General features: G+C 52.2%; 8 protein-coding genes across 8 annotated transcripts; 4 read left to right on the top strand and 4 right to left on the bottom strand.

Moving 5' to 3' along the window:
• Nucleotides 1-490: 490 nt before the first annotated feature.
• Nucleotides 491-3,867, top strand: M436DRAFT_72054 (uncharacterized protein; the record flags this gene model as incomplete). Its single annotated transcript, XM_013573297.1, has 6 exons — nt 491-1,498; nt 1,554-1,922; nt 1,976-2,176; nt 2,227-2,445; nt 2,493-2,718; nt 2,765-3,867. 6 exons carry the CDS (start codon nt 491-493, stop codon nt 3,865-3,867), a joined length of 3,126 nt encoding a protein of 1,041 aa, XP_013428751.1.
• Nucleotides 3,868-4,646: 779 nt separating this feature from the next.
• Nucleotides 4,647-5,103, top strand: M436DRAFT_81070 (shwachman-Bodian-diamond syndrome protein; the record flags this gene model as incomplete). Its single annotated transcript, XM_013573378.1, has 3 exons — nt 4,647-4,807; nt 4,868-4,991; nt 5,047-5,103. The coding sequence occupies 3 exons, from the start codon at nt 4,647-4,649 to the stop codon at nt 5,101-5,103; spliced, it is 342 nt and encodes a 113-aa protein (XP_013428832.1).
• Nucleotides 5,104-5,843: 740 nt separating this feature from the next.
• Nucleotides 5,844-7,490, top strand: M436DRAFT_43864 (uncharacterized protein; the record flags this gene model as incomplete). Its single annotated transcript, XM_013573014.1, has 1 exon — nt 5,844-7,490. The coding sequence occupies one exon, from the start codon at nt 5,844-5,846 to the stop codon at nt 7,488-7,490; it is 1,647 nt and encodes a 548-aa protein (XP_013428468.1).
• A 475-nt stretch (nt 7,491-7,965) lies between these two features.
• M436DRAFT_81068 (DAHP synthetase) lies at nt 7,966-9,451 on the bottom strand (the record flags this gene model as incomplete). Its single annotated transcript, XM_013573377.1, has 2 exons — nt 7,966-9,371; nt 9,421-9,451. The coding sequence occupies 2 exons, from the start codon at nt 9,449-9,451 to the stop codon at nt 7,966-7,968; spliced, it is 1,437 nt and encodes a 478-aa protein (XP_013428831.1).
• A 572-nt stretch (nt 9,452-10,023) lies between these two features.
• Nucleotides 10,024-10,431, top strand: M436DRAFT_43547 (uncharacterized protein; the record flags this gene model as incomplete). Its single annotated transcript, XM_013572963.1, has 2 exons — nt 10,024-10,266; nt 10,333-10,431. The coding sequence occupies 2 exons, from the start codon at nt 10,024-10,026 to the stop codon at nt 10,429-10,431; spliced, it is 342 nt and encodes a 113-aa protein (XP_013428417.1).
• A 654-nt stretch (nt 10,432-11,085) lies between these two features.
• Nucleotides 11,086-14,595, bottom strand: M436DRAFT_43704 (uncharacterized protein; the record flags this gene model as incomplete). The annotated part of the gene is made up of 1 exon (XM_013572988.1): nt 11,086-14,595. The coding sequence occupies one exon, from the start codon at nt 14,593-14,595 to the stop codon at nt 11,086-11,088; it is 3,510 nt and encodes a 1,169-aa protein (XP_013428442.1).
• Nucleotides 14,596-15,392: 797 nt separating this feature from the next.
• On the bottom strand, nt 15,393-17,731 carry M436DRAFT_44040 (WD40 repeat-like protein; the record flags this gene model as incomplete). Its single annotated transcript, XM_013573059.1, has 6 exons — nt 15,393-15,772; nt 15,839-15,960; nt 16,014-17,106; nt 17,159-17,401; nt 17,456-17,558; nt 17,612-17,731. 6 exons carry the CDS (start codon nt 17,729-17,731, stop codon nt 15,393-15,395), a joined length of 2,061 nt encoding a protein of 686 aa, XP_013428513.1.
• Nucleotides 17,732-19,044: 1,313 nt separating this feature from the next.
• Nucleotides 19,045-20,716, bottom strand: M436DRAFT_81064 (uncharacterized protein; the record flags this gene model as incomplete). Its single annotated transcript, XM_013573376.1, has 2 exons — nt 19,045-20,280; nt 20,486-20,716. The coding sequence occupies 2 exons, from the start codon at nt 20,714-20,716 to the stop codon at nt 19,045-19,047; spliced, it is 1,467 nt and encodes a 488-aa protein (XP_013428830.1).
• Nucleotides 20,717-21,917: the final 1,201 nt, after the last annotated feature.

Genomic DNA, 21,917 nt, shown 5'->3' with positions numbered 1-21,917 from the left:
TTTTGATTCCATCTGATCTTCTCTCCAAGTTCATCTATGTTGTGTTTTGGCACATACGCAAAGGCAAGCGGCGTCGATTGGCGTCTGCAACGACGCTGATCTCCTTGTGACAGCCTCTTTTGTCATTTTCCTTTGCAGGCTTCGCGTCAAGCATAGGTTGGATGTCATGGAAGGAACGTTTCTGCTCTGGTCTTTCGCAGAGTGGCTGTAAAGCACAAGCTCTGTGAGACTTCTCCGACTGGATCTCTCATCTATCGTATTTCCATTCACCCCCCGGCCAGTTTGGCCCAGAGGCCGCATGCCCTTCTCGAGACATGCCCTCTGATTGAAATTAACATCCAGTTCTTGGTGGCTACTTTTGGATTGGGACCTTCTCCAGTGGAAGAAAGCCAAATCCACTTTTTGGAAGAGCAAGCACTTCATCAACAGTAGCAGCACTTATCCAACTAGCCTCCAGTACAGCACAGTAGAGCATTCTCGATACCTAGGCATGGCTTACGTCCTCTCTCTAATGCCCCAGAGTCCTCTGGGCACTCCTTACGACCAACGCAATTACGAAAGATCATGGTCATCATTAGGCAGTACAGGTACCGTTCACCATCGTCGTTCGAGACAGCTGTCCGTCGGATCCTTGGCCTCTGCAGCTTCGGTGTGTGGTCCATCATGGCGTACACCCTCGAACAACAGTACCCCGCTCCGATCCACATCATACTCGGACTTTGAGAACGGAACCTATCCTGCAGTACTCCATCGTCCAACCGCTTCGAGCAACATATCCCGTCCCGTGAGCGTCCCACCTGCTGTCCCACAACTCGTGCCTCTCGCCTCGCCCCTGCCTTCTCCTACTGAGTCCGAACCGCTTCTCGGAACCCTAGCTTTGAAGAACGAACATTCAGGCTTGGACCTTGTCGACGAAGAGAGAGGTGACTGGGAAGAAGACCATGCTTTGCTCGGGTCCGACATCTACGACAGCTCGTGTCCGAACATCGAACTTCCCATTGCCAATCAAGGCACTGTGGCATCCTCTCAATCGATCCAGGAACCCTTCTCGAGATGGATGAACACTCTGAGACTGAAGAAGGCTTCGTACAAGAATCGCGTTCGTCCGAAGCTTGACCAGCTGTTCCCACACCCTACAGACCACTCCGTTGTCAACTCCCCAGAGCCGTGTGTCAGAGGCCATCGCAAGTCGGGATCTTGGGCTTCATCGTCAAACTTCGTGACGGCCGTCAAATCCGCAACCATCACGGTCGCAAGCGCAAGCATTGCTCCCTTGTCCAGGTCAGCCAGCAAAATATCAGGCCATCCTAGGCTCCATCGCGGAAGCAGTGGACTGTTCGAGTCAGAGCCTCGATTCTCGACCGACAGCGGTCGTCCTTCCTTGAGCCTTGTCATTGATGATGCCGCACGTCAAAGAGCAAGGAAACGCCGTGAGAAGATCGAAGAATTGATCAAGACTGAGGAAAGCTACCTCTCGGACCTCAAGGCTCTAAGCAACGTAAGTCCATCCTGCATGGGTGCGACGAGATCTTTAGCTAAAATGTATGGTGTAGGCATACTTTACATTTCTGCCGCCTACCTCGCCGTTCACAGGACCTCAGACCCGAGCTTCGGCTCGCAGTAATATCACCAACATGCTTCAGCTTCACACTGAGCTACTGGAAGACCTGCACCAGGTGATCCCGTTCTCAGAACATGATCAAGCGATTGCCGAGACTTCGACACCCAAGCGTAAGCCTTGCCATATCAGATGGCACAGCGAGGACTCGATACCTGTTCGAGGGCCTCCGCTGGTGACCAGTCATACGGGCTGGTCAAATCGTTATTCGCTCGACTCGCACAAAACTCCGAACCAGGACCCACTTTCTCTGACATGCACACCGACCACAGCTGCTGATGTTGGTCGTATCTTCGCGAAGAACGTTAGTCAACTTCCGCAGCCCATGATGGGCTTCGATGCTGACAGCTTCAACAGATTAAACGGTTCGCCTTGTACGAAGAATACAGTGCAAGGTGTGAGTCGATGCACGACGATATTGATGTCACTCAAAGATCGTCTTTCTCTGTCTGGGACTACGATCGAGCCATCGAGACGCTCTCGGCTTCTGTGAACCCTGTCAAAAGTCGAGAAGCGAATCGCAGAAAGGCGCTCAGCATCAAGGACTTGCTCATCAAGGTGATGCTTACAACCCGACCGTGAAAAAATACAAACTAACACTCCTGCAGCCCATTCAGCGAATCACACGCTACGAACTGCTTTTCAAGGATCTCTGCCGCGTCACGCCTTCTTGCGATGACCCTACCTCGCATGCAGTTCTGGACGACGTTCTCTACCGCTTGGGCGAGACATGCCGCAACGTTGATGATGCAAAGGATAACCCAGACAAGCTCCGATTGATGGAGAACTCCAGGCTTCTTCAAGAGCGACTTTGCTTTCCAGACAAGGTAAGAAATGCTCCAATGCTGGCAAGTCGTGTTACTGACCGGCCTAGATTCCACGTGAACTTCTTTTCCAGCGTCTCGGCAGACTGTCCCTCTGCGGCACTCTTTACGTCGCCTACCGCAACAAGACCAAGTTCAATGGATGCTACATGATCTGTGTCTTGTATGAGTCGAGTCTTCTGCTTGCTTTATCGGATCGCCGCTCGTCCAAGTACAAGGTCGTGGTTGGTACCTCACTGGCATCTACCAGTATCGAGGACAGCGACAATGGCAAAGGCATGTTTCATGCAACTTGCAACGAACAAGTTACTGACTTCTTCAGGTCTTCAATGCCACACAGCACCCTTTACCTGGAAAATCGTGTTCGAAAGCGCTGGTAAGATGTATGAGCTGATCATGGGTGCTTGTTCAGAAGTCGAGGAAAGCGTCTGGAGAGACCGTCTCGCTGGTCGAATTGCTGTCGAGGCGCAGCATGTTATCGAAGGCCACAGCGCCCCCATCGACCTTCAATCACCACTCACCCGGGAACTTTGCAGCTTCGGCAAAGCTTATAGCAAAGCTAGAGGCTTTGTTCGCCGACTCTCCGTCCATCGAACGGCCACAGTGGGACCCATGGTGGACAGCAACCAAGTCATCATTATGCACACATCGGCTCCAAAGGATGATCTTAACAACTCTTCTACGTCTTCACTGCCTGGACGCTCCAAGTCACTTCCGACGACCAGTGGCGTACCCATCTTGGCACCCATGAGAGCAGAGCGTATCAAAGTGGAGGCTGCAATGTTTGATGTATGGACAAAGGACTCGATCCCGTATCCAGGCATGGGCTCCAGGCGCACGGAGAACATTTTCAAGGACACAGCCAGTGACTTGCTGCGCAAGCTGAGCATGGCCAGTATCGCCAGCAATTTCTCCAGACGTTCAATGAGTTATACCAGTGTCCATCAGAGTCATCAAGCACCGGAGAAGCTGGTCAAAGCAAAGCCAGTGCCACGACCTGACACTCTCAAGCCGAAGCGTCCACCTCTTGTCAACTTCCACAATGCTCCAGATGCATTCCTGCCCGAAGACTTCGAACTCCAAGGACCAGACTCAAAGCGTAGCCGTAAGCTTGGATTGCGAACGTTGACTCTGACAGACCGACCACGGTCACCCTTTTTCTTCACAGAAAACAAGGCACCGGAGATCAAGCGAGCCAAGAGTACGACACAGGCGCGTGCACCAGCAGAGGTAGAGGTCAAAGCTGAAACGATCGAGGAATCGGGTAGGAAGGATAGCTTGCGACCACTCGAGAGTGATGTCGCTAACACAATGGCGAGCGAGGTGAAGGGTGAGACGAAGGTCGTAGATCCTGATGTGATGAAAAAGAAGAGGCCAAGGCTCTTGAGGTATCTGACCAGCAAGTCTCGGGTCGGTGACGAATGATTGGGATGATGCAAGGTATTTCTATGGTCAGGTGAGACCTCGGTCCTGGCTACGAATGTGGAGAAAGGGTCATTCAAATCGAAGCTTGGTCGCTGATGGAACCGACTGGGAAGTCTCGGGCTCTCGCTATGACAAGCATAGGTAACATTGGGTACAAAAGCATCACATAGCAGCAATAGACCTTTCAGTCATGAGCTTTCTTGTGGTCGGATAGAACCACTCGGGCATTGAATGACGAGCTTCTGCTTGTTTCCATCGTTGGTCGCCTGTTTATGCCAAAATATGGGGATCGGAGTGGCATTGCTCGGAGAAGGCACCGAACACAAAGGTCTCTGATACTGAACGTCCGATTTGCCAAGTAGTCTCACACAACTTCCTCTGACAGTGTAGAAGGATGGTGGACTGCGACAAAAGTCATGTGTTTCAATACTAGAGCAGTAGGTGGAGATAGTCACTGAAAGTCTACGTGTAACTTCACTGCACCGAGCCTCAAGTTCTCTTCGTACTCGTGAAAAGGCAAGATGTGCTGCAGAAGGGATCGGCGGCGTCTGATAGCAACCCCCCGCTGCAAGGTACCTATGACGCAGGAAAAGTGATCCGTGCTGAAGCTATGAAGTCAGGGAAGTCGCGTGTTCAATGAGGCTTCAAAACGACCTTCAATTGTCTTTGTCAAGCATTCTTCCTTTCTTCATCACACAACTCAATTGCATCAACAGCTCAAACCAACTGCCAATCTTTACACTCGTCACCAACCACTCACTTCCACCAACACCGCAAATATGAGAGGAAACGCCGCCCAGGTCAAGGTCCACTTCAAGGGAGCCGACGACGACTACATCATCTTTGTCGACTCTGCCCAGGCCGTTCGTGATTGGAAGGCCGACAAGTCTGTTCCTCTTGCTCAGGTCGTCAGCGGCTGGAAGATCCTTGTGTCACACAAGTACGTGTCGACATGACAAGCTACCCCGCTACACCCCATCAAGGCTAATCAAACAACCAGACAAGGCACCACCGGTATCCTTGACACTGCCTCCAACAGCCAGCTCGACAACGAGTTTGGAACTCACAAGGAGGAGGACGTAGTCCAGCAAATCCTTGAGAAGGGCGACATCCTCGAGACCGAGGTAAGACGATACAAACACACTAGACTACAGCGAGCATGTATTGACACAATGACAGAACTCTGCCCGCAACGGTGACAGAAACATCACCCAAGGCCCTTCGGTCGGCCACTAGACGTGGTCCGATGCACCACTCCGAACAGCACGCAAGCGGTTGCGACGCCTCTTTCCTGAGCGCCAGCACTCATCACGTCGTCGCCCATGCCACTCCGGCTGGCAGCATAGATAGCGATGCGGGTGTCATATGAGCACACATACTTTCACTCTTCCGCTATCAGGTTCAGATGACACCTGACGACATGACTCTTTTACATAAGTCATTGATACCACATCATGAATGAAATGAAATCCAAGTTAACAATTGTCTTGTGCCTTTGTATAGTGACCGTATCCGTTGAGCTGCCTCCCCATGTGCCGACGAGTGTCATGTTGTAGCTATGAAAATATACAAAGGACTTCCAGGTCGGACACGTAGCCAACAAAAGCGACAGGATTTCTGGAATCGCCTCGGGTCACGACCAAGGGCAGCGTCAGGTCGACAAACAGGTGCACTCAGACTTGTCTCACATGTCTCGACGCCCAAAACCATCAACGCAGCATCCAAGTCTGGATGAGCATGATATAACCAGCCAGCCGTGACAACACAACATCACTCTGCTGTGTGACCGACTCACACCTCGTTATCGGCTCATCGAGTCACCAGCACATGTGATTGATTTACTATCAACTTATTCCTTCACTTTCAGCCGCTCCACCTTCACCACAAACGCAACCGCAAACGCAGCTCAACCATCGAGAATCTGCGAACAAGACTCGCGACCATTGCTATTGTCGGCTTACGTTCACTTTACCATAATGTCAATCACAACGCCTAGCATAAGCGACATGCTCGAAAGACTGCCGGACGAGATCTTTGATCACATCGGCGACTACGTTACCACATCCGAAGCGACCGCGATGCCTTCAAGGACAATGGACGCGTCTATGGATCCCTCAATCCCACCCGCCGACGGATCATCGCCTTTACTTGGACTGCCTCGCGAGTTGCGCCGCGCCATCTTTGCTTATGTCTTGCCGCCCGAGGACAAGATCGTTGAGCCTTATGACAAGCTCACCAAGCCTGAAGCTGCTCCTGATGCTGCGTCAGTTGCATCTGCCGTCCCAGCCGCGCCTATCGCACATGCTGCTCCTGGCTTTGCAACAGTCATACAGACACACATCCAATGGTTGCAGTCACATCAGCCGACCAGACACTGTCCCGCAAAGAAGAATCGGAAGCCAGTCAAGGTGGAGCTCACTCTTGCCGTAGGCGACGCGCTTATCCTCTGCAAGTCGATCACCGCCGAGATTCTGATTACACTGTACGAAGAGCGCACCTTTGCTCTCAACGTCTACGACGGCATCCGAGATGGTGGCATTGAGTTTCTCAACTCTGGTCGTCAGCGTCTGCAGTACCGTGAGCACTTCACTTTCGTGCGTTTCAAGCGCTTCGAAGACCCTGATGATCCTTTTGGTTTCTCACGCATCAAGCGCCTCCTGATTCGTGTTTACCCAGCCACTGAGGCCGGCAGACAGCGCAAGAGCAGTCGCCATGATGCTGTGCACACTCACTTTATGCTCCGCGCTCTGGTCAACTTGCTCAAGCAGAATGGCGAGCATGGTCTCAATCAACTCTGCATCCGCTTTGTTGAGCCTCAGAACACTTCATGGAGTCCTCATCCCTGGCAAAACACTTCCAAATTCTCTGTGCGCAACTCTTCTATCCATGGTATCTCTACTGTCGAGGTCATTCTGCGCGGCCTGCTCGAACTTCGCCAAGTGCAGACTGCAGTGTGTGAACTTCCTCCTGGTCTGTACAGAGACACTGCCCTCGCTGCTTTTGTCGACCGCCTGCAGGGCGTCATCACCTGCAAACTCCACTCTAGCACCATCGACGACGAAATCACCACCATGATCGAAGGCGCCAGAGATATGCTCGACAACTGGATCCATCTCACCATGTTCAGCACCAAAGCCTCGAGAGCCATGACTGGCCTGACAGATGCCGATTTCATGAACGTGGAGAATGCCGATGCTTTCGATTACTCTCCGGACGAGGATGGCTTCTACGAGACACCTGTTGATATCATTGAACCCGCAAACGAGTCTCAAGCCGTGGTCCCCCCGCCTCAGCTTCGCGATGTCTACGAAAAGCGTATCACGACTACCGATGCCACATACAACGAGGACAAGGATGCCAAACTTCACACCTCCGAATCCGAGTCCAAGCCCAAGCCTGGACCCTCGTCATCAACCAAAAACGATGCCAGACCCGCTCGCACCAACTCGACCAGACGCTCAGCTCGCAAGTCTCCCCTGACTTCCGCCAGTCGCGAATCCAGCGGCGGCGCTTCACTCTTTGGAATAATATCCTCGATGACGACGATTCGTTTGTCCGTCGCCCTGAGCGTCGCTCATCGGCACACCTTGACAGCATTGCATCTGCTGCTAGACCAGGACTGAGAAGGTCGGACAGGTTGCGCGCTCGCAATACTGGTGCCGATACTGATGTGGAGCACTTGCCATCCCTTTAAGGGGCAGATCCTCAAGGCCATGGACCACGCAGCTTGCTGGCAACAACATCCAGGGACTGCAAGAATCGCAATGGAACAGATTCGACGAGAAAAAAAGGACGCAGTAACGTGGCGCCTTTGACGGAAAAGTTGGAAACTGGCTCAAAGATGGATAGATGGAAACGTACAAACGGCTCGGTGATGGAAAAATAGGCACACGGAATGTCGTGTTGCTCTTGCTTGCCTCTGATGAACGCTACAGAGACAATCGCTTCTTTCACTTTGACACTGAGCAGCGAACGGACTGCATAACTTTGCTTGATAAAATGTAATGAATAAAAAGAGGATCATGATGGCATTTTTGAAAACTTTTCTGTGGAAGCCAACAATTCTCTAGACCAGGTTTTGTCTATATCAAGTCTGACTTAGACAGCAACGCTAGATCTTCCTTTCCTCTGGAATCCAGCAATCAAGAAGGCCAACTCGAGAGCCTGCTTCTCATTCAATCTGGGATCACAGAAAGTCTCGTATCGGCTTCCCAGATCCTCATCTTCGAGACCAACACTTCCACCTGTGCATTCGGTAACAGCATCGCCCGTCAACTCCAAATGCACACCGCCCAGGATACTACCCAGGGCGCGGTGAATGCGCAGCGAAGCCTCCAATTCGTTGAACACTGCGCTGAAAGATCTGGTCTTGATGCCAGTGGCGGTGGAGCGGGTGTTTCCGTGCATGGGGTCGCATTGCCAGACAACGATGTGGCCGCTTTCTCTGACGGCTTTGATGTGCGTGGGAAGCAGGTCTGAGACCTTGTCTTGACCGTAGCGAGTGATCAGTGTGACTTTGCCGATTTCCTTGTCAGGGTTCACGACGTCGAGAAGTTCGCAGAGATCGGTCACGGAGGTCGTGGGACCGACTTTGATACCGATGGGGTTGACGATGCCGCGGAAGTATTCGATGTGGGCGTGGTCGGGCTGACGTGTGCGGTCGCCTACCCACAGGAAATGAGCGGAGGTGTTGTAATGGCCTGATTCGTCTTCGTCGTCTTCGGAGTCGCTGTTGTTGACGACAGGGGTGGCACCAGCACATGCGGTGAACTTGTTGCGAGGATGTTGGAGTTGTCTGGTCATTGCGCTTTCGTATTCGAGCAGCAGGCCCTCGTGGGATGTGTAGAGATCGACAGTTTGGAGTTGTCCGGCTGTATCGGCGCCGATTGTGCGCATGAAACGGAGGGATTCAGCAATCGAGTCGACGATCTTGTGGTAGCGCTCTGCAAGGTCTGGGTCTGCTACGTGACCCAGATTCCAGTCCAAGGGGTTGTGCAGATCAGCGACACCAGACGCTAGCTGAGCACGAAGGTAGTTGAGAGTTGCAGCAGAATGGAAGTAAGCTTCAACAAGACGTCCAGGATCAATCGCTCTTTCCTCAGCAGGGAAACCGTTCAAGATGTCACCACGGAAAGAGGGGATCTTTGTGCCGTCCGGTTGGCTCTCCATTGGTGAAGATCTGGGTTTCGCGTACTGACCAGCCATACGTGCGATACGAACCACAGGCTTGTTGGCACCGTAAATCAAGACCAGAGACATTTGCAGTAGCAGCTTGGTTTTGCTGTCGATAGAACCAGCGTTGCAGTAGGAGAAGAGTTCGGCGCAATCACCACCTTGGAGCAGGAAAGACTTTCCGAGCGCAACATCTCGTAGCGAGGCGCGCAATTTCCAGATCTCGTGAGCGGTGACAAGAGGAGGCAAGTTGGTGAGTTTGGTCACGGCCTTGTTCACGGCAAGCTGATCATCGTAGACGACCTCTTGCTTGATGGGCTTTGAGCGCCAGGCTGTAGACGTGTCAATTATGGAAAATAGCCAGAATAAATATCGACTAACATGTCGGTGTCCAGTCGTTTGTAGCTGCCATTGTGTGTATAAAGACCTTCCTGAGATACTGATTTAACGGGAGTTAGTATACGCGACCGGTAGGTTTGTCTAATGAGCATCGGGAAAGAAGAGGAGCAGTGTTCGCTCGCTTCCTCTTGTGAGAATTTGGGAAAGATGATGAGAATGCAGGAGAGTGGGCAAAAACGCCTCTTGTTTGATATTGACGGAAACGCGTGACAATAAATTTCGAGTCGAGAAAAGAATTTCAGACAAAAGTGCATGCTTCAATGACAGACGAGCAACAACGTGGATGAAAAATCAGTGCCTACCTTGTGCTAGATCTCGAGCAACGTTTGCAGAGCAATTGGGGAGTAGAGTCTCAGGAAAGGGATGTATCTTTGTGAGTCAAAGGCGCACGACACGGTCCCGCCAAAGGGCGTGGTTTCGAAATTATTGACAACCTCTAAACTCCGTCTCACCCGATTCATGCCAAGCCTCGAGGCACTCGAAAACTGTCTACGTCACTGCCAAGCAGATCAAAACACCCGAGTGAACATCATCCTGACCACAAACCACGAACTATCTTTTTCCTGTAGAGAAGAGAATTTCAACATGGCCGAACCGCAGCCTTCCGAGATCAAAGAGGGCGACCAAGCTCCCTCCGCCATCCCAGGCAGTAACAAATCCGAGACCGCGGCCCTGAACTCTCTAGACAGCCAAACCACAGATACCAAATCCGCCAACACAGCTTCAACAGCAGCATTAGGAAAGGCGATGAAGAACTTGAATCTCTCCAACGATGAGAAGTCAGAGGTGAAGAATATCAAAGTTGAACTCGCAGATGTAGTTCTATTGGTAAGCGCAAGGAATTTGAAAGACAATGGCTGCAAAAAAGCATGCTAAATGATGGGTTTCTTGCAGTCTGAGAATTTGGACATCTCGAGAGCCAGAGCTACGGAGTTGCTGAAAGCGAATGATGCGAATCCAGTCCAAGCCATGCGAGCATGGGTCAGTTCATGAGAACGTCATACGACGGCCAAAGTTTCGAAGACCAAAGTCATGAATGGAGAGGAACCAAGACACGAATTGCGGTCACAGCATTACAATCATTTTCAAAGGCAACAACTTTCCTCTTGCTCTCATGTCCATGGATCTCAGATACTCGAGATCGGGTCGCAGATTCGAGTTATCAAGAAGGGTCAAGTGGTAGGACATCAGACGATGAAGTCGCATGCTTCCCGCGACCTCACAAAACTCTATCCTCCAAACTCCCTCGTCCAAGCCTCGCTCCCGCCATCTCTATCAACCCTTATATTCCAGAAAGTTCAAGTGTCCTCCACCCCAAAAAAAGAAGCCGTGGTGGTGCAGTGGTCAGCACACCCGACCTGGTATCCTACGTTCGCTTTCCTACGCTCTCGCTTACCTAAGACCCTAAGTCTCTCCCTCTCTCGAGGGTCGGGAGGTCGCTGGTTCGAATCCAGCCCACGGTGCTCATTTATCTTTTTGTTCTTTGTGTTTTGTTTCTTTGCTTGATGCTGTGTGAGTGTAATGTTTTCGATAATTCGTAGGTAGGTATACAACTGAACAACAACAACTACCCAAAACGAACAAAGCAGAACCCTAAACGCCACCAACCCAACCAAACCTTCATGATCTCGTAAACATCTCCATCTCTCAATCTCTACCACCCATAAAAGTCAGACGCCTGTTATCCTCATCTCTAATCCTCAACTTCCTTACTCTATCCACAGGCGCAGTCATCTGCCCAGCCTCAATCGCAGCACTGCTACACCCGAGCGAAGCAGGAACTTCAAACTTCGCAGTCGGCTCGTCGAAAAACGCATCTGCCATCTCCTCATCATCGTCCCAAGAATCTCTCGCTGCTTGTTTGCGCCCAGGTGTCTTCTTGACCGGCGAATCATCGCCCCAGAAACTCGATGCTAGAGATACTCTCGCCAGGCTCTTGTTCGCGCGAGCGAGGTTGATGCTTTGAGGGCCTTCAACGATGCTTTGTCTGCCACTGACGCTTTTCCTGTTGGCGCTGCTGTTGGCACTGCTGGTGTTGCTGTGGACGATATTACCGTCTACGTTCCTCAGGGCAGCAGGCTCCATCGACTTTCTTCTTCTGCGGCCGCCGCGGGGTACTTCGTCGAGGTCAACGGTGTAAATATCTGATTGTTCGTCCATGCGAGTGCCGTTGCGCTCGCAGTCCGTTACCCATCGAGAGTTGACACAGAAGACTTTTTTGCCATTGGGGTCTTTGTTGCTCAAGCGTACTCTTTGGAGAGTAGTGGGAGATCCATCCTTGAAGATGACATGAGTAACGCGATCAGACCAAGACTTTGTCGTACGGGCACCCAGACCCTGGAGGAGAGCTATAAAGGGACCCGAAGCAGAGGAGCCGTCCAGCGTAAAGATTTCAACCAATGCCGTGACAGACTTCAATGGTTGCAAGGGGTGCGGCGTCATTGGATATACGGCTGGAGTTGCAAGGCCAGCAGCTTTGAGAGGTGTCTTCATGGGTGTTCGCGGAGCCTCGCGAAGACGCTTCACCGGACTACGGCTGGCGTCACGAAGCTTCAGGGGATTGCGCATCTTAATCGGGCTACGACTGCTGCTGCGGTTCTTGTAGGGGCTACGGCTAGCGTTCCGTGCCTTGAAAGAGGAGCTTGGTGTATGTCTTCTAGGCTTTGCACCCGAGAAAGGCACGTAAGGGGAGACTGGATTCAGCTGAAGCTGAGCAGTGCGGGTACGACTCTGAGATGGTAAAGAGCCACGCTTGCGAGAGCTTGGTTGCTCTGGTGGAGGCAAAGAGTGTATGTGAGCTAGGTCTGAGATCGTGTGTTCCAAAAGTGACTTTCTCACTGGCGACCTTCGCTGCTTGCTGGCCCACAACTTTGCGAACGAGTCACTGATAGTTGGCTTGATGGAAGTCTCGGCAGTACGCGGTCGAAGATCACTGGCTACCGGAGTATGTAAAGAGGCGGCGGGAAGTGATTTGCGACGAGAGTCAAATGCGAAGGTCGACCTTGCGTAGCTCGGAGAAGTTGGAGGAGCTAGAGAAGACCTACGTCCACTTCGGGCCTGCTCGTTTGGTGTCGAAACACTCTTTGATTGCAGAGACCGGCGACGGGAGCTGTATCCTGGAGTTGATGGTTCCACAGCATGAGCAGCAGGAGTCTGGACACCTGCTTTGGCAGGAGAAACATGATCGAAATCAACCAGATTAAAGATGTCATCCTGAAGCAGGCTCATGCGCTCTTTTGAGAATCCCATGCTCAAGCGCTCACGAGAAGCAGGTGTCGCAAAGTATGGAGTAGGAATGGCTGCAGCATTTTCCAGGTTGGAGGCCAGCTTGACACCATAGTCGTCCACTTCCAGAAGCGAAGGGTTGATCGTCGCAGTTTGATCATCCTCTAATTCCGCGTGCTCGTTCACTGTCACGGATGGGCTGTCGTTCACTTCAGTAACGTCGGTACCTCCAAGTGCAAACTCCATCCGAGGAGTTTGGAGCATCTTGGCTGTAGCTGTTGAGAATGATACTCGAGGCTTCATGTTTGGAGTAGATGCGTCGTCGTCCATCAAAGAGAGTAGGTCATTATCGTCGATTGAAAGTCTCGATGCTGGAGCAATCTCTTGTGTAGGCGAATCAAGATCGCGTCGAATGACGGAGCCGGGAGTTGAGGGTGCAGGAGACGAGAGAAGTTCCGAGTCGTCAACCTCAATCTGAGGAGGTTCCGCGGCGACAGAAGCTGGTGATGAGGGCACAGATGTGGTGAAGTCTGCCGAAAACAGCGGCTCAGGCAAACGACTGTCGTCGATCGTGCTGTCTGACTCGTCTGAGAGGTCATCTTTCATATCTGATTGCGCAGGAATATATTCAGGCTCTTTCTTGTCACTGACTTCGACAATTGTATCCTCGTCAAGCTCGTCATCCTCTTCTTCTTCCTCTTCGAGGTCCCGTCCAGTACCGGCGAGTTCGTCTTCCGAATCGCTTGAGACGGCCTCGAACTGGATGGTATGAGCTGGTGTGGGCATGATGACAATGTCTTCGTCTTGGAGCTGCTTGAGTTGATCGTCGAGTTCGTCGGCACTCGATTCCTCCAACTCTGTTTCTGAGTCTTGGTCCTCCTCGGTGATCTCGAGATCCGATTCATGATTGGCAGCTGGTGGTACAGGGATCTGACGTGGAGTCTGGTGCTTCAGAGGACGGAAGACCATTGGTTTCTCTGCTCCTCTAGCTACAGTCATAGGACGAGGAGGGGAAGAAGTGCGTGTCGCGTTGTGTGGCATGCGCTGCGTCTGAGGAGTGCCTTGGTTCGTCCTGTGGCTCAGCAATCTGCGGGCGGGAGTCTGTAGACTGCGAGCAGTCTTTGAGGATGCGGCTGTTCGTGGTGCAGCTTGGCTTCTGGTAGTGCGTCGCATCGGTGTCTTGGGTCCGCAGATTTCGTCCTCGGAAGAGTTATTTTCCTCGTTCTCGTCGTCCTCGTCCTCCTCTTGGGTATCGAGTTCAGACTCTTGCCTGTGTTCTGGCTTGCGAGGCTTCGGCGTCTTTGATTGTTCAACCTTTGGCACATCTTCGACCTCTTCTTCCTCGCTGAATTCTTGGTTCGTCTCAAGTTCAACTGCCGACTCAGACTCAGTTTCCGGTTCTGCCTCTTGATCAAGCTCTGGCTCTGGCTCTGGCTCAGGCGTGTGTTCAGCCTTTCTTGATCTCGTAGCTCTCGCTGTTGTGGGGGGTGGTGACGCGACTTGGTCGACGTTTCCGGGCTCTTCAACCTCGGTTTCTGGTTCTGGCTCGGGCTCGGGCTCAACCTTTCGCGATCTCAAGGCTTTTCCCCTGGCGACTTCAGGAAGGGCAGGTTTTCGGCGAGTGGTAGGATTCCTGGCGGGAGCAGGCTCTGGTGGTGGAGCAGCAGCTGCGGCACGTGTCTGACGTTTTGGACGAGCGGGTGGTGCTGATGCTGATGCTTTTGATGATGTGGAGGCTGTTAATTTTGCAGATGTGGCGGCAGCTGATGCCTTCGTGGGTTTAGTCATGGTCGTTGACTTGGCTGATGTGGTGGTGGACTTTGCGGTAGCTCGACGGACAGGCTTCTTGCGTAGAGCCAACTGTGTGTCGTTTTCCTTGTCATCGGTCGCATTTGGAGCCTTTTGGGCGACCATAGCTCGTGTAGCGACCATGGCTGTCGCTTGTGTGTAGTCGAGCTGCTGTGAGTTAGTAATGGGCGAGAGGAGCGAAGTTTAGTCTCCAGGTCCAGTGTTTACTTTTGTACACAAACAATTCCCGTCGGCACCTCGACGTCCGTGCACATGACCCTGCTGGTCGCCCTAAGTCCGTCTTATTTCCCATCTACTGTGCCATCATGGACGGCTGCCTGGGAAGGAGCGACCCAGTACCCTCCCTTCTATCACGACGTAGAAATTTATGCCATCCGCATGACTCTGCAAGCCATCGCTGCTGACGATTGACGGTTGCTCTTGCATCGTCTGGCATACTTACCCTGGAACCTCGGCCGGAAGCTCGTTTCAGCAGCGATGAGCTTGGTATACTGTTGGCTATATGCGATACGATGCCATTTTCTCAACACACTCCGTCACTTACTTTTCCTCATGTACGAGCTGTAGAACACCCTAGTAACGAAAACTGTACATCAAAGAAGAGCAAAAAGGATCGAGAGATACCTCGGTACATGTCATCAAAAGAGCATTTTGAGAAAGCTACATAAAGCTATACCCCCCATATCGAAAGCAATGTCAGCAATCCCAAGCCGCGAATCTGCAGACTCCGAATGACACAAAGAACAATAAAACGCCACATCTCCCGTCCCGGAAAAAGCGATAAAAAGTTATTTGGCATGCCCCCCAGCCAAAGAAAGAAACCCATACGCCCCATGCCCAGCCATTGCACCCAGAAGTGATATAAAACGCCAGCTCCCATGATAGGTCATTCTCATCTTTCTCTCATCATTCTACTGGACTCATTGCTCCGACACGAGTGTGGGCGCAATCCTCCGTCTCTTGTCTTTCGGACCCTCATCACCACCCTCATTTTCTCTCTTCACAGCGGTAGCCACAGGTGCAGCAGCAGGCATCACAGGCGTAGCAGCCACATACCCAGGTGTCTGAGGCGGCGTATACATAGGCATACCCCCATGCATGCTACCACCATTCGCAGCCATGAGGGACGGCACACTGCTCATTTCAGGCGTATCAGCGCTCTGCTCAGGCGCAGCCATACTTCCAGTCACACTGGCAGTACTCAGACTCCTCGCGGGACTACCTGGCATAGTGAATGGGGAAGGCGAGGGAGCACCGTAGCCTTGTGACGAAGGATTGCGCAACAATTGTGGCATGGATGCTGTGATGGGTGTTGAGGCGGGCGACGCGGCTGCTGCGGAGGGAGAGCCGGCTGTGTTGATGGAACAGGGAATGTGTCGGGGGATTGGGGGATGTTGGTAGGAGACGCCGAGTTCGCCGGGTTGGAAGCTCAGGGCGGAGCAGAAGCCGTCCGAGGATGTGATTAGTAGTGTGTTGCCGTCGTTTGACCTGAGGTGGAATTAGCATAGGACGATCAAAATGCGAAAACAGGCTTGACTTACCAGGTAAGGTCGGTGAATGTGGCATAGTGCAGGTTGCTGACAACACATAACGGCTTGGACTGCTGCGTATCGTAGACGTGGACTGAATCTTGTGTTGCGACGGCGTAGATGATGCGATATGGAAGGTCAAAGACTGGTGGAGGACCGGCCAGGGGCGTCGGTGCAGCAGAACCATCTTCAGGCCTAGGCGAGGGCAGAGGGGCTGGGTGAGCATGGCTGGGAGCAGGAGAAGGCACGATCGGCGGAGGTTCCATGCCAGAATTTGCTTTTGCAGGTACAATAGGCTCCGGAAGCAGAGGAATCTCGTCGTCTACATGCGTGTCGATGGTAATGTCCTTTGTCGGTACGGGAGAAGCGCGCAGTGTGTAGAAGACGGGCGAACACTTGACGGCTAACGAAGGCTTCTTGTGACCAGGCAGTTTTGCAACAGGGGGCTTGTTAAGTCCAGCTCTTGTGTAGATATATGTCATGTTGACCACGTCGTCTGCCTTGTTCGGTTCTGTTGTAGGAGCATGAGCTTCCTTGTGCTGGCCAGCGGGTGTGAAGAGCAGACTACCATCGGGAGCGAAGGTCAAGCGGCGGAAGAAGGATGTGAAGGTTTCGTTGGCGTACATGCCAGTGCTGCGTGCGGGCACGTTCAGGCCACCACCGATGCTGGGCGAAGCAGAAGGCATGACGGCGGGTAAGGGCATTGACGGACTGGGCGAGACGGAACGGCGCATCGACTGGCCTGAGACGGAGACGGAGCCAAAGGACGAGCGGCGGCTGTGGGTGGTTTGTGGAGGGTTCATGGGCAAGGCGAGCGACAGAGGAGTGCCGGGCGCACTGGGAGCTGGAGACTCGTTACCGACGAAGGATGCACGACCGCGGAAGTCTGGCGGGGCAGGACTGCTTTGCGAAACACGGCGGGTGGGCATGTCCATCTTGCTGATCTTGTTGTGGTTGGTCAGGGTACATGAGCCATCCTTGGTCTTGAGCGTGTAGACGTGGACAGAGCGATCGCTTGACTGGGTTGCAATGTATTCGCTCAGCGGGTCCCAAGCCACGCCCTGGACGTAGTGGTTATGTTCTGCTACTTGGCGAATCACCGAGCCTGTCGAGTTGTCAGTCTCCTGTCATAAGCCAGTAGCAGGAGTCGGACGTACCTGTCTGCGCATTGTAGATGCGAGCAATGTTGTCCATGCTGCCGGTGATGAAGTAGACGCCGTCCGGGGACCAGGCCAGATCATATATTTCCGATCCCGTCGAGCGACACATGGTCTTGATTCGCCATGTCTCTTTGTCTTCTAGTCCATCTTCTCCGAAGTTTGTGGCATGGAGGGCTGCATTCTCGGCGGGCACCCAGAGCAGAATGTTTCCGTCGTCCCCGGCCGAGGCGAGCATTTCACCTGGTCAATTGTTAGACTGCGTTTGAAGCATGAGTGAACAGGGCAGAAGCATACCTTTGGGACACCATCGTACTACGTTGACAGCTTGGGTGTGTTTGGCGAGGGTGGACAAGTATGTCACGCTTCTGTCTTCTCCACTTCCCTCGATTTTCCAGAGCTGCCGACTTGTCAGTGCAGTTCGTGACTGAGGGAGTGCTCGTGTTCACATACTCTGACATTGTTGTCACCTCCAGCCGTGGCCAGCCGGCCCTTACCGTGGGGTTCAAAGTGGGCAGAGTAGATGGGCGTATTGTCGTTGTGCCAGGACACAAGCAGAGGAGCTGCCTTCATGGTCGCCAGAAGAGGGTCGAGCTCGCTGCGAAGACGCCGTTTGTCGGATGCGTGGGTAGAGAGCTGAAGGACGTGGTGAGTGAGAAAGTCAGGTGTTGGCAGGAAGATGATCAAGTGTGGATGTAACTCGGTCGGCGTCTTGGGTAAAGCATGTCGATACGATTCACAACCTCTCCTTGTCAACTACTGCAGCATGCCGATTGGCTTGGTCGTCCACCTTTCAGCCCGCGCCCAAACATTTCTGGCTCAGGGCTTGCTACCGAAATCATGCTTTTGCTTCTTCCTGCTTACCATCTATTCACTGAACCGTCTTTTTGACTCTCCTTGGCCATCTTATTTACCAGCTTTCCTGCCCTGCTCTAATTGCTGCATCCACAAAACCGAAATCCTCCGTCACCTGCCGCGTTTCAATCAACTCCCAATCCGGAAAGGTCGCCCACTTCCCGCCAAGCTCCTCCCATCGACAAACATGATGATGCACCTTGTATGTCCGCTTTCGCGCTTTTGTCTCCTTGCTCCGTCTCGTTTGTCGACCTGTTGCTTGCTTCTTTGACACTGATCATTCTTTCTTTGAACGAACTGTCTGCCGTGTCTGGACCTGTCACGTCCCGCCGTCGCTTACATCAGGCTGATCGAGATGCTTGCTCACCGACCTTGCAGCAAACGGCCAACCTGCTTGACAACGTTCATGACTATTCCAATGCTTGATCTACAAATGCCTACGCTATTGAAGCCGTCTTGGCATTATGATTTATACATCCGTTTGGTACTTTGTACTTGCACGATCCTGCATCTTGCTCCACAGTCATAGACCGATGACATGACAATATCCGTCACTTCAACCACGTTCGATCTGGACCGATGGTTAATGCAGATTTGTCCGTTGTGCAGTGGTATAAACGTTGTATTAATGGTAGATACTTGATATGTATTATGCCTCATTATCATCAAACTAACTACTTGTCTGAGAAACTCGCACTTTTGATATCATGCTCGCTGTCCTTCCGAGCTTTTTCTTTTGATCGTTTCATATGCATCATCATGTTCGTAGAGCACCCGAGTCATCTTCCCTTCGCGCCTATTCTCAGATACTCCTGTTGCCCTTTGGTTTGAACGCCCAACTGTATGAAATATGAGGCTCGGAACGATTTTGACGGAAGGAAATAGAACGAAGGATTGGAGATGAAAAAATAGCATCACTAAGGACGCTGCAGATTAGGCCTCGCTTGTTTGAACTCCTGATACCCAACAAACAGAGAGAGAAGCAGACAAAGAAAAAGGAGGCCAAGAAATATCAAGATGTCGATTGGGCATTACAGGCTGCCCTTGCTAGGTCGATGACCAGACTTTTTGTTGGAGCTCGCGCTCGATGATCCAGACGAAGTCTTGTGCTGACTGGATGCAGAAGAGGGTCTTTGATTCTTTCCGTCTTTCTGTTGCACGCGGTCGTGTTTCTCCAACGTTGTGGCGTGAGGAGTGGATGGCACAGTCTTGGGTCGTGGATGATGCAGAGGTGGGTAGCCTACTGGGATTTGCGTAGCGCTGTTTCTTCGGTCCGCGCCAGCACTGGATTGGGGTGTGATGTCGACGGTATTGATGACAGGAAGAGCTTCGGTGCCGCTGGCGTTCGTGGGAGCCCAGCTGTAGTAGGCGGTAGAGTCTGTGCGGTCGCCTGTGTTGATGACTGGCAAGGAGGAGTTACTGTTGTTGATTGTTGTGTAATGAGCATAGTTTGTCGGAAGCAGCATTCCCGTGGTCAATGATGGGAGCGTCGAGGTCGTGGCAGTGTAGTAAGTAGGCTGCGCGGCTCCTGTAGAAGCCTGGACAGACGCAAGACCATCACTCCCAGACGACACAAACATTGCGGTAGCCATAGGAGCGACATCATGGTTGAGAGCTGGCAAAGTCGATGTAGTTCCGTTGAGGCCTCGAGTAACTGGCGGCAGCATCATACTGGCCTCCGCGAGATCATGAATCGAGGGTTGACGGCGTTCGGTGCCGTCTACAGCCCATGAGGTAGTGTTGCTTCTACTGTATGGCCCGCTGATACTCAAGGCTGAGAGCCGAGCACTGATAGGGCTCCGAATATCGTTGTCAGCAGTGATGGGAGTGCCGACAAAGTTGGGAGCTGGGAGGCGACGCTCAAGAGGCAAGGGAAGTGAGTGTTGCAAGTTACTCATGTTCAGAGGAGACAGAGGTTCGTTCGAATCGCTGGATATCCTGGAGATTGGTGTGGAGTAGTCATACGCTGCAGGACTTTCTTGCTGGAAGTAGCTCACTGCTGTGCTAGGGCGGGTTCCAGTCGTCCAGTATCGAGAGTCATCGCTGACTGCATACGTTGGAGTATCGATGTCGTAACTGTAAGCGGGAAGAGAAGTTTGCGGATATCCAGATCTGACATGTGCAGGGACTGAGGTGGATCTGTCGTCTGTAGGATACGCAGGGTAGCCGTTGCCGCCGGGCGATGCAGGGCTGTAAGACGAGATAGGAGTCAAAGGAGCCGGTCCGCCAACCGAAGTATCGAGGTCAAAGGTCTGGCTTGTGCCTACCTACGAACAACAAGGTCAGAATCTACCTGTTCGGACAAAGAGGACATAGCGTACTCTGTGATACAAACAGTGGCAAGCATCGACTCCTGCGCTTCGACACGCCTGGCAGGGCTGACCGCCACTACACTTGATCTTCCTTCTTCTGCACCGCGAACACTGGAAATATCAACTGCTGATCAGATTGTGCATCGGATGATAGACTCACAGCCATCGAGGTGCGTTTCCTGGCAGACCCCTGATCACTGTCTTCTCCTAGATCATGAATAGGGGTCGGAAGAACATAGGTTCTTGACTCGTTGCGAGGGTCTGGCCTGGTTGGGTATGCCAAATACGGAACACCTCGATCCCCAGCATGAAGAGGTCCTCGCGAGGGTCGTCGTTCTGATCGCTGTATACCATCGTAGTCGTAATGAGCCTTTTGATATATTTGGGCCATGTTCGTGTGCTTCGCAGACAGATGGTGAGGGGAAGCAAATAACAATCAGCAGGCAAAAGATTTGTCAGATCAAACAGTCAAGCAAAAGCACAGCAAATTGAAGAAAACGAAAGCACCAGAACCAGTATATCTATGGCATCGAGGCCACACTCATTTAAGGTGCCGCTAAGAACTGCTGTCTTGGGGTACCATACGAAGAGAATGTGATCACTCAAAGATCTAGCCCAATCACTCGCAAATCAGGGGAGTGTCACGTTGGTATTGATGTTCATCTTGACCAGGCTTCTGGGTGTCCAACAGCAGGTCCATCAAGACTGCGAAAGTCGTTGGATCTGGTATTGCATGAAGCCATGTCGTCTTCGGTGGTGGCACCTGCTTGTCTGCAGGGCAACGCAATGATCCGTGTCATGACTGGAGAAAAGACATGAGGGAAAGCGTCCCCAGAATTTCCTTCGCTCCTGACAGGCGGGGATTTCGGTAATGAGTGGGTAGAACGTGTGCTGAATTCGTTTGAGTTGATCAAACGAGAGTAAAGCAAGACCTGTTGAGTTGCCACATCTGCAAGCGCAAGCGGGGCACAAGACAACATACCGCGAGACGTAAAACGACAAGACGTAGCCGTGCAACGCGACAGAGCGCAGGCTATTTATTATGCAGTAGTCAGACAGATGGATAAGATGCAAATGCGCAGAGCTGTAGTCCAGTATTGCCTCGTAAAAAAGTGCATGCATGTGCAGATGACATGTTCTCAGCCTTGAATATGCTTGCAATAGGTCGTAAGCGCTTGGATGAATGCTCAGATGAAGGCAGTACAGTGTCGAGCGACGTTGACAATCCTCAGCGAGTAAACGCCAGCTATGCGGTGAAGCAAGAAACTTACGGGTAGAAGCATAAGAGTAGATGCTTGAAGGGGGTTGATATCACGAGGGAGTCAACTTCAGTCGATGGCTTGAGCGGAAAGATATGCTGTACTGTTTCTGAAACAGGGGATAATTGGTGATAGGCTGGCGATGGACGGGCGATGAGTTGTGCAGCAGCAAGATGCCGATTGGCAAAGCTGCACAAGGCGCATGAGCGGACCGGAGGTTGATCAGGCAAGGATCGAAAGCGGCCTTGCTCAGCGATGCATGAACGGATGATTGCAGCTTGAGGCTGAAGTTAAGATCTGCCAGTGTGACGACGATGGTTGAGTGCTGCTGAA

The sequence above is a fragment of the Aureobasidium namibiae genome (genome assembly GCF_000721765.1).
Source record: "Aureobasidium namibiae CBS 147.97 unplaced genomic scaffold scaffold_6, whole genome shotgun sequence".
NCBI lineage: Eukaryota > Fungi > Ascomycota > Dothideomycetes > Dothideales > Saccotheciaceae > Aureobasidium > Aureobasidium namibiae.
Note: the sequence above shows the minus strand (reverse complement) of the source record. Positions and strands in the feature narration are given on the sequence as shown.